This window comes from Camelus bactrianus, chromosome 13, assembly GCF_048773025.1.
Source record: "Camelus bactrianus isolate YW-2024 breed Bactrian camel chromosome 13, ASM4877302v1, whole genome shotgun sequence".
In the NCBI taxonomy this organism is placed as follows: Eukaryota; Metazoa; Chordata; class Mammalia; order Artiodactyla; family Camelidae; genus Camelus; species Camelus bactrianus.
Genome location: NC_133551.1, coordinates 27,309,487 through 27,324,307, shown reverse-complemented (window position 1 = coordinate 27,324,307; position 14,821 = coordinate 27,309,487). Strand labels below are relative to the sequence as shown.

The 14,821-nt window shown below is 37.2% G+C and overlaps 1 protein-coding gene across 1 annotated transcript in view; it reads left to right on the top strand.

Annotated features, from left to right (window-relative positions):
* Positions 1-14,821, top strand: part of LRRC7 (leucine rich repeat containing 7) — a 428,908-nt gene that overhangs the window by 349,636 nt on the left and 64,451 nt on the right. The window contains exons 19-22 of the mRNA XM_010963422.3: positions 5,295-5,406; positions 5,619-5,799; positions 7,543-9,223; positions 12,941-13,081. Coding sequence (XP_010961724.3) covers positions 5,295-5,406; positions 5,619-5,799; positions 7,543-9,223; positions 12,941-13,081 — 2,115 coding nt within the window. The remainder of the gene's footprint in view (positions 1-5,294; positions 5,407-5,618; positions 5,800-7,542; positions 9,224-12,940; positions 13,082-14,821) is intronic.

The following is a 14,821-nucleotide window of genomic DNA, read 5'->3' as shown; positions in this document are numbered from 1 at the left end:
AAGATTAAAGCACAACTTTCAGCTTTATATTTATTTCTGTGGTTCGCCCCACTTTCTTAGCTTTCTTCTACTGGCCTTTCCTCTTGAATAGAAATTTCCTTGATAATATCAGTACTTTTTCTAAAATTGAGATTCTAGAGCTTCTTTTTCCAACTTTAAGCCATCCTAGAGCAAGGAGAAAATGTTGCTTTCTGTATCATCCTCCCCTCTCAAATTACTGCATCCAAATTAAGGTGTCATACTCTATCTATTTAACTTCCAGATATAATAAATACAAATAACCAAGTGCTTAGATGATCAGTGAAAATGTCTTTATTTCAACCCGCACACTTGATTGTTAATTTCTCTTTATATAGGATGGATACTTTCCTTCCATTTATGCAAAGAATTGTCCCATGGTCTTCTAAGCTTAACGTGTTGCTAATGAGAAATCAAATATCATTTTCTCCTTAGTCCTTTATATGTAACTAGTTGTTGATGGTTTATTTTTTGTGTTTCTCTGTGTGAGCTTCTAGATTCTTTTCTTAATCTCTGGCTATAGTTGCTCCTTAATATCCAGTCTTCCCTTCCTCCTTTTATAATAGGAACTCTAAAATTTAACTAGACACATGGCAGCCTAAACCAAGGACTACAATTTCCAGCATCCCTTGTAGCTGGGGTGATCATGTGACTAACTTTGGGCCAACTGGATGTGAGCAAAAAGTATGTATAGCTTTTGGAGTGGATCCTAAATGGAGAGAAATAAAAATAAACAAGTGCCTAGCTGATCAGTGTATGTTATGCATTGTTGTTATATATTTTGCGTGTGTATGCCATTCTTGAGGCATCATTATTTAGATCATACTGCCAAGAATGTGGAAGAGGGTATCGCACACTGCGTAATATACTTATCCATGCGGTTAAATATGGAAAACCAAGAAAAAACAAATAGAGGTAGGTAGAACCAGAAGCAGAAAACAGGGGGAAAAAAGGTAAATAGATTATGTATGTAGTAGAGTAAGAGAGAAAAGGAAAAATAAATCAGCGCTTGTTGATCACTTTCTATTTGTCAACCCTACGCCAAGAGTTTTAACACATGTTATTCTAGACAGAGAATATGGCCAGAAGAGCCATAAGGACAAAGGAGGGCAGAGAGATATGAAGGCTCCAACTGCCCCACTTCCCTTCATACCTGCCTGTGGAGTTTGCATTTGTTCTTCCCCAGTGTCTTAGTCCATCTGGGCTGCTATAACAGAATACAGTAGCCTGGGTGACTTAGAGACTTTTCTTTTTAAGAAGCCATATTTTATTTATGTGTAAAAATCAAAGCTCAAGAGACTTAAAAATCAAAATTTCAAAGGCTGAAAGCTATCAGGGGTTAGTATACAGTTAGAGCCAGGTGCTGACCATTGGTCTCTCAGTCACTAAAGGCAAAAACATTTATTTCTCCCAGTTCCAGAGGCTGGGAAGTCCAAGATCATGGCACCAGCAGATTCAGCGTCTAGTGAGGGCCCACTTCCTGTTTCATAGATGGCCATCTGTGACCTCACATGGTAAAAGGGGCCAGGAAGTCCTCTGGGGTCTGTTTCATGAGGGTACTAATGTCATTCATGAGGGCTCCACTCTCTGACCTAATCACTTCCCCAAAGCCCAGCCTCCAAGTACCAACACATAGGTTTCAACATATAAATTTGCGGAGGGCACAAACATTCAGTCTATAGCACTCAGTTCTTTGTATGGCTAGCACTTCCTCATCCTTCAAATTTCAGCTGAAAGATTACCTCAACAGGATGGGCTTCTCTGATCACTTTGACCAGTAGAACCCTCTGATTTTGTCCAACACATCACCTTGTTTGTTAGCATTTAAATATAACAGAAACATTTCTGATTATTTTGTTAATTAGCTTCAGATACTGAGTTTGATGAGGGCAGGGACCATCTGTCTTGCCCACCATCATCCTCTCAGCGTGGAGTACAGTGCCTATTATGGAACAGAGGTGCAAATGACTGTTGAATAAGTGATTGACTGGTACCATCCATTGTTGTAACCCTGGTAGTATGTCTGACTCTTCATTCAATTAGAAGTTGATTGAAGGCAAGGACAGTTTCTCTGAGTTTGTTGAGTGAATGATTGATTTTTGGCTACCTTACCTATCCACATTTTATCACCTGTGTGTTGAATAGCATGTGTTCTAGCAATAACAATCCACAAATGGCCAATAAAATGAAATCTCTCTTGAATCTGATGATCTAATGCATTTATAATTTGCATATTAATATAATAGCATGAGTAGAGGTAAAATGTGATGGAAAATATTGTGGAATGAGGAAGGCAGGGAAAGAGGAGGGAAAGAAGGAAGGATAATGGTACAGTGACATAAAATAAGTACAGTCCAGAGGTTCCTAAACTCTTGGTACACAAATGCCTTTAATGTCTTAGTAATTTTGTTACAGTGACCCTAAACCAAAAGAAATACCTAGCTGTTCATTTAAGTTGTCAGGTCTGAGCAATTTAATAAACACATATGCCCTACTTCATGGTTACTTGAAAAATAATACACATAAATTGAAAGAGAAAATAATATTTTTATTTCATTCTTAAATAACCAAAACTATGTACTAATGGAATGTGTGCACCTGTTGTACATCACCTACCTTCTCAAATTTTGGAATCATATTGGATACTACAACTTTAATTTCTGTTTCACATTGATTTTCCAGTGGCACTTGATGTTTTTTCACAACCACCACCAAAAACTCAGATTCATTCATAGAAATAGTCGCAAAAGCTTCATCTACTTTTCCAACATGAACTTAATTCTACCACCCTATTTATAAAAGATTTTATAGAGGCAAAATCAATTATTAATTTCCTTTGTTGGGCAGTTAACTTTGTTCTGTGAAACTCATTTGAGAAGTGACATTTTCTTAGCTTAGACAATATAGCATATCCAGCACCACATCACCTTCAGGAAGGACAGATCCCAATTCAAATCCTGGCTCTACCACCTATTAACTTTGTGACTTGGAATGATTACTTTACCTCTTTGAGCTTCCATTTCTTTATCTATAAAGCAAAGATGATAATAATAAATAAAATTAAATAATAAATAACAATATAAAATAAGGTTGTCAAAAATAGACTCAGACATAGAAAACAAACTTATGGTTACCAAAGGGGAAAGAGGGGAGGAATAAATTTGGAATTAACAGATCCACACTACTATATGTAACATAGATAAACAACAAGATTTATTATAGAGCACAGAGAACTATATTCAATATCTTGTAATAACCTATAATGGAAAAGAATCTGAAAACGAATATATAGATATTTATAACTGAATTACTTTACTATATACCTGAAACTATACTTCAATTAAAAAATAATTTTAAAAAATGAGGTTATCTTTTAAATAATCAACAGGGATAATATGCAATGTTTAGCATAGTAGCACAATAGCAGACATGTGATAGATTCTCCATAACTGATTGCCACCACCACCACTACCACCATCATCATCATCATTATTTTGTTCATAAAGATAAGAGAGTCTAGTTGGATCAGTGTAAAGCCATTATATTTGCCTCACTATTAGTCCTCCACCTAGGTGGAGGGTCACAGAATTCTGAGGAAGAGATTCAAATTCATTGTTAGCTGCTGTCATTCTTCCTAGTCTCTAGGGCTCTTGTGATTCAAAATAGAAATTCTTGAACAGCCAGAGACTTGAATTTGAGTCAAATAGCTACAGCTACATGCAGAGCTCCAGACACAATTTTGGGATACTAGTGTGAATATTTGATCTATACATACAAAATTAACTTGAATACCGACCGTGTAAGGCATAAGAAAAAAAAAGTGAAACCCTTAATTATATTTCCATTTCTGTACTTATACAACTATTTTGTTTCTTTGTTTGTTATTGACTGAAGCAATGTGCTTTTACTTCTATATGAAAATAAGAATATTTCCTTTCTAAAATATTATTTTAACCAATAAGTTATACTTAGATTTATAGACTGTTAATACTAGATAGAAATTTGCACTAATTCCTATTATTTATTACCTTCATTTTATTGATAAATTGAGTAAGATCTAGAGAGTTACAGTGACTTTCTCAAGGTATTCTGATTAATAAATGATAAAGCAGGACTGAAACAGAAATATGCCACTCTGTAACTAATTTCTTTTTAAAAAGTCTTAACATTTTATTGCCTTTCATAGTACCATTTCTCAAATTTGCATCTGCTTCTACTTATGAATTTCTCCAAAGGTGTGTAAAGACTTTTATTCTTTAGTCTGTCAACTTAAAACTTTATCATAAGTTTCTTATGCTAAACCTTTGAAATAATTTTCAAATTCATGAAAACATAGATTTTCCTCTTCACCTCCAGAACTTCCATCAACTCCATTCTCTTTCCTATTCCTCTTCATTCTTCTTTTTTTTTCTCTTTTTTCTTTATGGGGGGGGGTAATTGGGTTTATTTATTTATATTTGGAGAAGGTACTGGGGATTGAACCCGGGACCTCGTGCATGCTAAGCATGCACTCTACTGCTGGTCATACTCTCCCCCCTTTCCTATTCCTTTTCAAATCTAATATTGCATTTTAAGTCTCCAGCGTGCTCACAGCTGAGCTCACAGCTGAGCTCACCAGAAGGCAGTCATGTAAGTGAAGATCATTGGACTAGAGCCCAAGAATCCTGCCTCCACACTGAATCTCTGTCTAATTATCTGCGTGAGCCTGGGCCTCAGTCTCAGAATCCACCTCTAGGAAACAGAAGGATTGGACTATCTGATCTTTTAGTCTTCTTCCATGGCAATATTCTTCTTAAAAGATATACCCAGGTCCAGTTGGTCAGTGATATACTTTCCTCTTAGAACTCTTAGAAGAGTTCACCCCTTAAAACTCTTACATGTTATATATTATATATACATGTACTGTCTTACTCATATATGACATCATAATTCAATCCTGTGTTAAGAGTTGTATCTCATCTCCCTAACTAGATTGTAAACTCCCAGAGAGTGACATTTTGTCTTTCTTTGGAAACTCCACAGTTCTTTGCACAGTGCCAGGCATATAAAGAGCTTTCAAAAAATGTCTGATGAATAAATGGACTCATTTAAATTAGAGAAACAAAAAATTATAGCCTTTATCTCAGAGATAACATATGACTCACTTCTCCTAGTGCACCAAGTGAATTACTTTCGAGAGCCCCATCTTAGATCTGAGCCAAATAAAGATATTGCCACCTTGGTTAACCAATGTTTAAATGTTTACTTTCCTTGTCCTATATTATTATATCTCTCAGGATTCTTTTGTTCATCCAGCTAATGAAATGAGGATTGGGGAACTTCACCCTTCATTAGCTGAGACCCCTCTGTACCCACCCAAACTTGTTCTGCTAGGGAAGGACAAAAAAGGTAACATTGTGAACCTGATGTGGAAAATATGCCACAAATGCATGTGCATGATGAATCACCAGTTGTAAATTATGATACACCATAGTCTATAGAAATATTTTACAAATAAGTATTTCTAACATTAATTGGTATGCTGTTTTTCATACTTGCTTTTCTGTGCTTGTATTTGTCACTGTTTATTGCGGTATAATATTTTCCCCTTTACATTTCAGAATCAACTGATGAGTCTGAAGTTGACAAAACTCACTGTCTGAATAACAGTGTTTCCTCAGGCACTTACTCAGACTACTCGCCTTCCCAGGCTTCCTCAGGATCCTCTAATGCCCGGGTTAAAGTGGGGTCCTTGCAGACGACAGCTAAAGATGCAGTACATAATTCTTTGTGGGGTAACAGGTGTGTTTAGAATTCCCTCTTTTCTGTTCCCAAATGCTTCTTTTCAGCAACTTTTTAAAAATGGAATCTTCTTAACTTTGGAATTGTATTCAGCACATGAGAAGCACAGAAGACAGAAGGGTCAGGTAAGTAAATGTAGTCCCCCTGAGATTTCCAAGAGTGGGTGACTCCATTTTACACAGAAAAAAACCATTGCTTAAGGGAGAGATGGTAGGAGATTAACAGGTTGAAATGACAGAATAGTAAGTTTTTCAAATCAAAAATTGTGTTTGCCCAACACTTAACTTTGACACATTTGCACAGTCACCATCCAGAATGGTGTTATGCATTAAAGTAAGATGCATGGAAAACACTAATGTGCCTCGTACAGAGCAAACATTCAATACATTTTTCATCAGCACCTTCATCCTCATCATTTTATCACCACCTGGAAAAGTTAGACTGTAAGTAAAAATGTTTAGTCTTTCCACAATGGCTCCTACTCTGTATTACTTCCATTTTGCAGATCAAAATCAAAAGCCATGGAGCGCAATAAAGCGATTCAATGAGGTAATATTTGCCCAGCTCTGATTCCCTTGTTTTGTAACTTGTTGATATGTTTTACACTTCAAATAACAAATAAAAATTATTTTGTAATATAAGTGATCAATGAGTTTTATGCATATTTTATTGATAATATCACTACTGTTAGCAATATATTCTTTGGTAGTTGATGAGTAATTATTTCTACTCATTGATGCCCATGATAAAAACCTTAACTCTTTGAGTTTATAAATTCATTATTTGTTATACAAGCTGAGACTGACTTAGGTACTTTTGGAAGATACCTTCTAAGTGCACTTTTTTTTTCCAATTTAGCAAAAGCACTTAAGTCTCTCACTGATAAAAGATATATAATTCAATATCATGAGTGTGCAAATGGATAAGAATAAACTTAGAAAAATGAGCATCTTCTAGAGATACTGTGGTCACTGGAATATACATGCCAATGACCAAAAGTCAGAATATAATATGTAATATAATTTACACTCTACAAAAAAAATATATTAATGTTTTCCCTATACAATGGATTCAATATCTTTCAATACTTGGCCTTCAAATACGTTATTTGAAGACAAATTTTGGGCTCATTCGCTATTTCAAGCATTTATAAGAAAGATACTCTCAACCAATAGTTTGGAAATATATTGAATCCGAAATTCCAGAGATAGGGACCAGGGATCAGGTGGTTCTAATTGTCAGACTCATTTCAGGACCATTACTGAAAACCTCTATATTTTATTTATTCATTCATTCATTCATTCATTCATTCAACAAATATATTTTTAATACCTACTGTGTACCAAGCACAACGCTAGGCCTGAGGAGAAAAAAGCCTCTGCCCTCATGACTTTATATTCTAGCAGATGACACAAGGCAATGCACGATAAATATAACAGGTAAGTAAATTATGTATGTTAGAAGGTGATGATTACCGAGAAGAAATGTAAGTTAAAGTAAGGTAAAGGGGTAACTTTTTTGGACATGAAATAGTAATGCCATTTTAATCATAAGTGAAGTGTGGATGAATGATCAGTTAAACAAAACATGGCGGCATTCTTTTTTTTTTTAATTGACGTATAGTCGGTTTACAATGTTGTGCCAATTTCTGGGGATGGTGGCATTCTTGCCTGCTTATTCTCTTTCTGGCAAAGGCCCAGATCTTCCTCATTTTCATGTTTCTTCTTCCCATTGTGTTTGCAGGATTGCGCCGTCTTTCCCACAGCCTCTTGATGCAAAGCCATTACTCAGCCAGCGGGAGGCTGTTCCCCCAGGGAATCTACCACAGCGTCCTGATCGGCTGCCAATGAGTGATGCTTTCACTGACAACTGGACTGATGGCTCCCATTATGATAACACAGGGTTTGTTGCAGAGGAGACCACGGGCGAGAATGCCAACAGTAATCCTCTCCTAAATTCAAAATCTAGAAGCACATCTTCTCATGGACGCAGGCCTTTGATTAGGCAGGACAGGATTGTCGGTGTTCCCCTGGAACTTGAGCAGTCTACACACAGACACACACCAGAAACAGAAGTGCCTCCTTCCAATCCTTGGCAGAATTGGACCAGAACCCCTAGTCCTTTTGAAGACAGGACTGCTTTCCCTTCCAAATTAGAGACGACCCCTACCACCAGCCCGTTGCCTGAAAGGAAAGAACACATACCAGAACCTGCTGAAACACCTAGTCCTTTCTCTCCAGGAGTCCCGTGGGAGTATCACGATTCCAACCCCAACAGGAGTCTCAGTAATGTCTTTTCTCAAATCCACTGCCGCCCAGAATCTTCTAAAGGTGTTATTTCCATTAGCAAAAGCACAGAGAGGCTTTCCCCACTAATGAAAGATATCAAGTCCAATAAATTCAAAAAGTCACAGAGTATCGATGAGATTGACATTGGCACATACAAGGTCTATAACATACCGTTAGAAAACTATGCCTCTGGGAGTGATCACTTAGGAAGTCATGAACGACCAGATAAAATGTTGGGACCAGAGCATGGTATGTCCAGTATGTCTCGAAGCCAGTCGGTCCCAATGCTGGACGACGAGATGCTAACGTATGGAAGCAGTAAAGGGCCACAACAGCAAAAAGCCTCCATGACAAAAAAAGTCTATCAATTTGACCAAAGCTTCAATCCCCAAGGAGCAGTGGAAGTTAAAGCTGAAAAGAGGATACCGCCCCCTTTTCAACCCAACTCTGAGTACATGCAGCAGCCCGGCAAAAACATCGCCAAGGATCTGGTTAGCCCGAGAGCTTACAGAGGATACCCACCAATGGAGCAGATGTTCTCCTTTTCTCAGCCGTCTGTCAATGAGGATGCTGTGGTAAATGCCCAGTTTGCAAGCCAAGGTGCCAGGGCCGGCTTCTTGAGAAGGGCTGACTCCCTGGCGAGTTCCACAGAAATGGCCATGTTTAGAAGGGTCAGTGAGCCTCATGAGCTGCCTCCGAGTGACAGGTACGGCAGGCCCCCATACAGGGGAGGTCTGGATCGCCAGAGCAGCGTGTCAGTGACTGAGTCCCAGTTCCTGAAAAGGAATGGCAGGTATGAAGATGAACACCCTTCATATCAAGAAGTGAAAGCTCAGGCGGGAAGTTTTCCAGTTAAAAACCTTACCCAGAGGAGGCCACTGTCTGCAAGAAGCTACAGTACAGAGAGTTACGGTGCCTCCCAAACCAGGCCAGTTTCAGCTAGGCCTACTATGGCAGCTCTTTTGGAAAAAATACCGTCTGACTATAAGTTGGGTAACTATGGTGACAAGCCATCAGATAACAGTGATATAAAGACGAGGCCCACTCCTGTGAAGGGAGAGGAGAGCTGTGGTAAAATGCCTGCAGACTGGAGACAACAGCTGCTTAGACATATAGAAGCTAGAAGGTTAGACAGGGTATGTTTGGCATTTCTCTGTAAGAATATCCCTCCTGCCTTTAGTTTTGCTTTATTGGCATTTCTAAGCACATGGAGTGAAGCATGAATGACATGAATGAATAGACGATCAGCATTTCATTTATCTCTATATTGTGGGGAAATTGATCATAATAGTGTTTCATGGATATTGTTGAATGCTCTTTGAGAGTCCATAACCTGTAGGTGAATAATTTATCAAATCTATCCTAAATACGGTTAGTAAGACAGAATTCAACTCATATGTGGGATGGTGCTTCAATTGCTTTCCAGCCATTAAGGCACAATTCCTCTCCTAGGACACAAAACTGTTCTCTAGTGACCTAAAGAGTATGATTTGTATTGCATCCATAAAAAGTGAGTATTTTGCCCCTTTCTGCACCGACTCATTTATATTAAAGTCAGACCTAATTTGTTTATAAATTCTGCATTTAGTTACTGCTATGGGACGACTGAAGTTATTACTTCTAATGAGCAATAATCTGCCCAGCAAGAAACAGGAAAATGAAATAAGCAGAGATTGAATGCCCTCCTACACATTATTTTATTTAATGAAAATCCTGCCACTTAGAATGTCGGTTTTCATATAGAAAGAAATGTTTAAATTCAAGTCATACATACTAGAGACAACAAAAATAGATGATATTTGTATGAAGACTACAAATGTACAAATTAGTGTGTACATTGTGGCAAAGAGACAAAGGGAGATTAATCCCAATTCAGTTAAAAATTGAGTCACAACAGATCGTGGAATGCATAGTCACTGAAGAGACTTAAAAAAAATTCTATAAGGTCTAGAATTACTTTTTGTTGCCATTTGTGTCTCTCTAAGAGAAATCTGGTATTTCATTTTCTAAAACTATGATCAATTGACCATCATCACTGAGTGTCCTTTGTGGTTTTGGTATAGAGGGCTTTGTGTGCTCTGCATTGACCTTAGACTCTTAAAAGTCCCTTTTGTGAAAATAGGGCCTTTTGTTCTCATTTTCTAGGTTTAATGCTCAGTGTAAATGGGGGATCTGGGTAATAATATACCATTAGAATGTTTCACTCAGTAGTTTTATTATTTTATTTGGTGTCCTGCTAAAAGTGCAGGTCACTGCATTTATTATATCTTAATGTTGAATTTTATGTTTTCAGGTGTACTCTTAAAAATAATTATATTGTTTGTAGGTCGTGTCTACATGACAAGAAAACTATTTATAAGGGGAGTGAACTAGTAAATGTGGGTGTGGGTGTTAGTTTCTCAATGTGGAAATTGGTCCTGCCTTGCAAAATATTTCATCGGAATGTCTGTTTCAAATAGGTGTGCTCAGTCCCATTGAAGGGAGCCTCATCAAAGCCTCATGACTGGCTGTCAGTGGGAGACACCTGGTCGGTTGTCACCATGCCTTACCTCAAGTTATACCCTCCATGTAGACAGATAACTTGGAGGGCGAAAATATTTGGGGCCAAATAATACAATACAGTTTGGGAACTCTGGCCTCGTGTAGACACGACCATACGTAACAGGGTAAGATGAACTAGCCAAGAAAGGTTATAAGAAGCTTTTCAGAACGTATATACAATGACTAGTAATTTGAGGCAACAGAAGAATGAGTGAAAACCAAGCATGAAAAAGAAAAGACAAAATTCTATGTATTTGGTACCATCATTTATTTACTAGTTTCCCAGATAAATGGTTCCTTTCCTTCTATCAGAGCTACTGAAAAGTTGATGACTCCTCTTGTTGGAGCAGGAATTTGGAGGGAGGAAAATAGGACCAGGGGCGGGGGCTTTGGATCAGCAGAAGTCTGGAGGCCCTGCCAGATAACTTAAAGTAAACGCGTGTGTATTTTCCATTGCTGTGATAACACCTCCCTTTTTAATTAGTCTTCGTATGTCCCGTCTGTTTATAATTCCCTAGGCCTGTCTTTCACTTTTCAGAGTAATTTCAGTATATGTTCAATAGTTTCTCATTTAATCCCAAGAAATTAAATTACCTGACAGTGTTACTTCAAATCCTCGAATCCCAGTAACTTTTCTTTCCCCCTCTCAATTGAGTTCCTGAGCTATTCAGGCTGTATCTTACTTAAAACTTCAAACAAGATAAACTCAGGATATGGGAGCACAGACATGTTATGTAAAATTGGTTTTGACGTAGCCATTGTGCTTAACGTTCTGTCCAAAGTCAGACTGCACCAGACAGTGTGCTTCCTTCCCAGTGAAATTTAGTTGAGCAATTTGAACCCTGGAAATCAGACAGTTATGCTAGAAACTACAAGAAACTACCTAGAAGCCTGGACATTGGATAAGTTTAACAATTCAGCATAATGTTGGTTAATGATCTTGCTCAGTGTTGACCTTGGAGAGACAGCTCCAAGTACTGACCTAGATAAAAGATCCTTGTTTTCTCCTTTGACTTAACCTCAAGGCTCCTGGTTCCACTACAGACCCCCGCTTGAGAGAATTTAAAACATGGATGCATATGTCTGAGATTGCTACTCTTCCAAAGGAGCTGAGAGAGCACTAAATTGGAGTAATTTTAAACATTAAGGAATCATTCAAGTGCTAGGTTGAAATGTTGAGTGTCTTTTTCAGTTTTGGCATGGTGAAAATGAGGAATCTCTGGATGAAATAATCAGAGACCATAACAAATATGATTGGTAACCAAGCACACCATAGGAGTCTTTCTGTTGAGTTCAGTGAAATTCTAATGCTAAAAATCACCTCTTTGCAAATAATGCCCTCAGGATAGAATAGTTACCTACTGTCAATGTTCAACAGTATCCAGTTTTTAAAAGTGAACTAAGTTAGCTTCTGCAGATTTTTTTTTCAAATTAAGAGAATTACTTAAAAGGGCCAAATGCTGTCAATTATTACATTTGCATAATAGGTGGAAAGTGGAGATTGTACTGATGGAAACTATTTGATCACAAGGTAAACAAAATGTTTTAATTTTTAAATGAAGTTCTTAGAAAAAAAAGTGAACTACCTATCAGACATTTGGAATAACTTTAGATGCACCTGTTAAAGGTTAGCCACAATGCAGCTATCACCATAGTGTTCTGTAGGTATTTATATCAGATAACCTTAATAGTTCAAATCATAATTCCTTTAGTTTCATTATGAATTTTCTCCAGTATAATTTTTAAGAAACAAAAAAAATTAGAGTATTTGAATTCACATACTACCTGACTGGTTTAACTAATCAGTAAATTCAGTCAGGCAATGGTCAGATTAATGTTAGCTTTAACATTGCAGTGCATTCGTTTTAAGGCAGATTAGAAACTAGTATTGGTCTTTTCTAAGTGATAATCTCACAATCTGAAAGAGACCATGAGATTTGCAGCTGACAAAATTTGATTAAGACATCACTGTTTGAATTGTTAAATTAATGGACCACCACCGATGAACGTTTGTCCAGAGTCACTACAATCATAATATATGAGAGCGGTTTTACGCCTTTGAGTTAGCAGCAAATTTAAAACAGAATGTTATCTTTGCTTTTTGTCTTTTCTGTAGTTTTGAATGGTACTCATTATGTGCATAACTAACACTGTTTACTGTATGCTTTTGTCTGATCAAGTGCATGTTTAAAAAGGAAAGTTACTGTTTGCCTGCTTAAAGTTAAATGTTATAAATTTAAACATGTTCATGTAATAATCAGTTTGTTGAGCATGTGTTCACATCCTGTCACATGATTATTTCCTCTACTCAGAATGCTGCTTACAAACACAACACAGTTAACCTTGGCATGCTGCCCTATGGAGGTATTTCAGCAATGCATGCAGGCAGAAGCATGACTTTAAACTTGCAGACTAAGTCTAAATTTGATCTACAAGAACTACCTCTTCAGAAAGTAAGTATGGACTGCCCTACATGTGTCAGCATACCAAAGCCAGTTAATGTTGTTTGTTCACATAATGTGTTTAGGCTGTACATACAACCCTGCTTAGAGACTCTCAGGAGTCCAGAAAGCACAAGGGCGAATAATGTAGAGCCCAAACTCTTAGCTGCTAAATGAATATGTATACCTAGACTGATTTCTCAGGTTCCTGCTTAACAGCTTTGCTTTTTGGATTGAGCAGGTACATGGCTTTTTGTGTTGCTTTAAGACTCATTTTTCTTATTATTCATTTTTTCTTTTAATCTTTGTTTTTCTTTCTTTTGTGTGTGTGTGTATATATATGTATATATACATAGATATGTATGTGTATATATATACATATACATTTTTTTCACTTTTTTGGAGACAGCCCTATATTATCTTGCTGATGCATTCTGAGAATAGAACTAGAAATTATTATTGGATTTCAGTTTATTCCTTTGGAAAAGACATAGAGCCTTAAATCAGAATAAAAATTAAGTGGCTGGCATTTCTAAAAGCTTCTTCGACCCATTTTCTTTGTGGGAAATATTATGCAGAAGTGAAACGTGAGAAACAAATGTGTGACTTAGCTAGCAAATTGTTACGCATCCTGGGTCAGTGAAAAAGTAGTAAGTTCACATCGTTTTATAAATGAAAATGTAGGCTCATTTGAAAGGGAATATACTGTAAGAGGAAACACTTCCATTGTCAAAGGAACATTTCTGCTTGTTTTATTCAAGCAAGATAGAGAATGTACATTTTACCTGCTTAAATTGATTAATGCTGTCTGTCTTAGTTACATTTCGATGGAGACTAATGAGGGATTTTCACACAATATGTCATTATGACTATATTATTAATACAGTCATTTGCCTAGTAAGTTTTCATGAAAAAAAAGCAATGCAAAAGTAGGGGTAACAAAATGATGGTAACCTCCAAAAACTCTTCTCTTAATAAAATTAATGAACATATGGAACAAACTCCCATCCCAGTAGAATGAGGTTCATAAGAACGCATATTTTATTGTCAAATTATACTTAATAACAATCCCTAACTCCAGAGAGTTTGCTTCCTGCTGAGTAGAATAATCAAATCAAAGAGACATTTATATTCAGTTTTTTTTTTAATCACCCATGATCACTCTGGAAGAAAACAAAAACTAACTACATTGAGGACATTTGAAAGTTATTGTTCCTGTCCACAGTCTCCTGTTGCAGGATCAGTGAGTGGTATGTGGGTAATTTTCTCTCCAGGGAGAAAAACGAGGCTCTGATTTGTGGTGTTTGTCTACCTCAGTGATAAAATGCTCCCTCTCTGGCCAGTGTCACAGTAGTAACTTTACATCACTGAACTCAGCATAGCGACTGAGCTAGCACAGGTCGGCTCCAGCACACTGCTGTCAGTGAGACCCTCCTGTTTTAATGGAACCTGTGCTTCATGTCCTCTCAGATGCCCAGGGCTCTCATCTCCGTCCTAACAAAACCAGTGTTCAGAAAGGCTTGAAACTTACTTGCACTAAGGAGCAGACAAGCTATCAGTACTTACATAGGCACCTTTCCTGGAGGGCTTGGCAATTAAATATAAATCAAACTCTTAAACTCCAGTGATGGACTTTCAAAATGCAGATTAGAGAGATTTTGGTATGAAAGAAGCTATTGCTTGAACTCCTTGAATAAGGCTAGTCTCTTATTTTGCTTACTTTTTAGCCCTATTTTCCCATCAATCTACAGA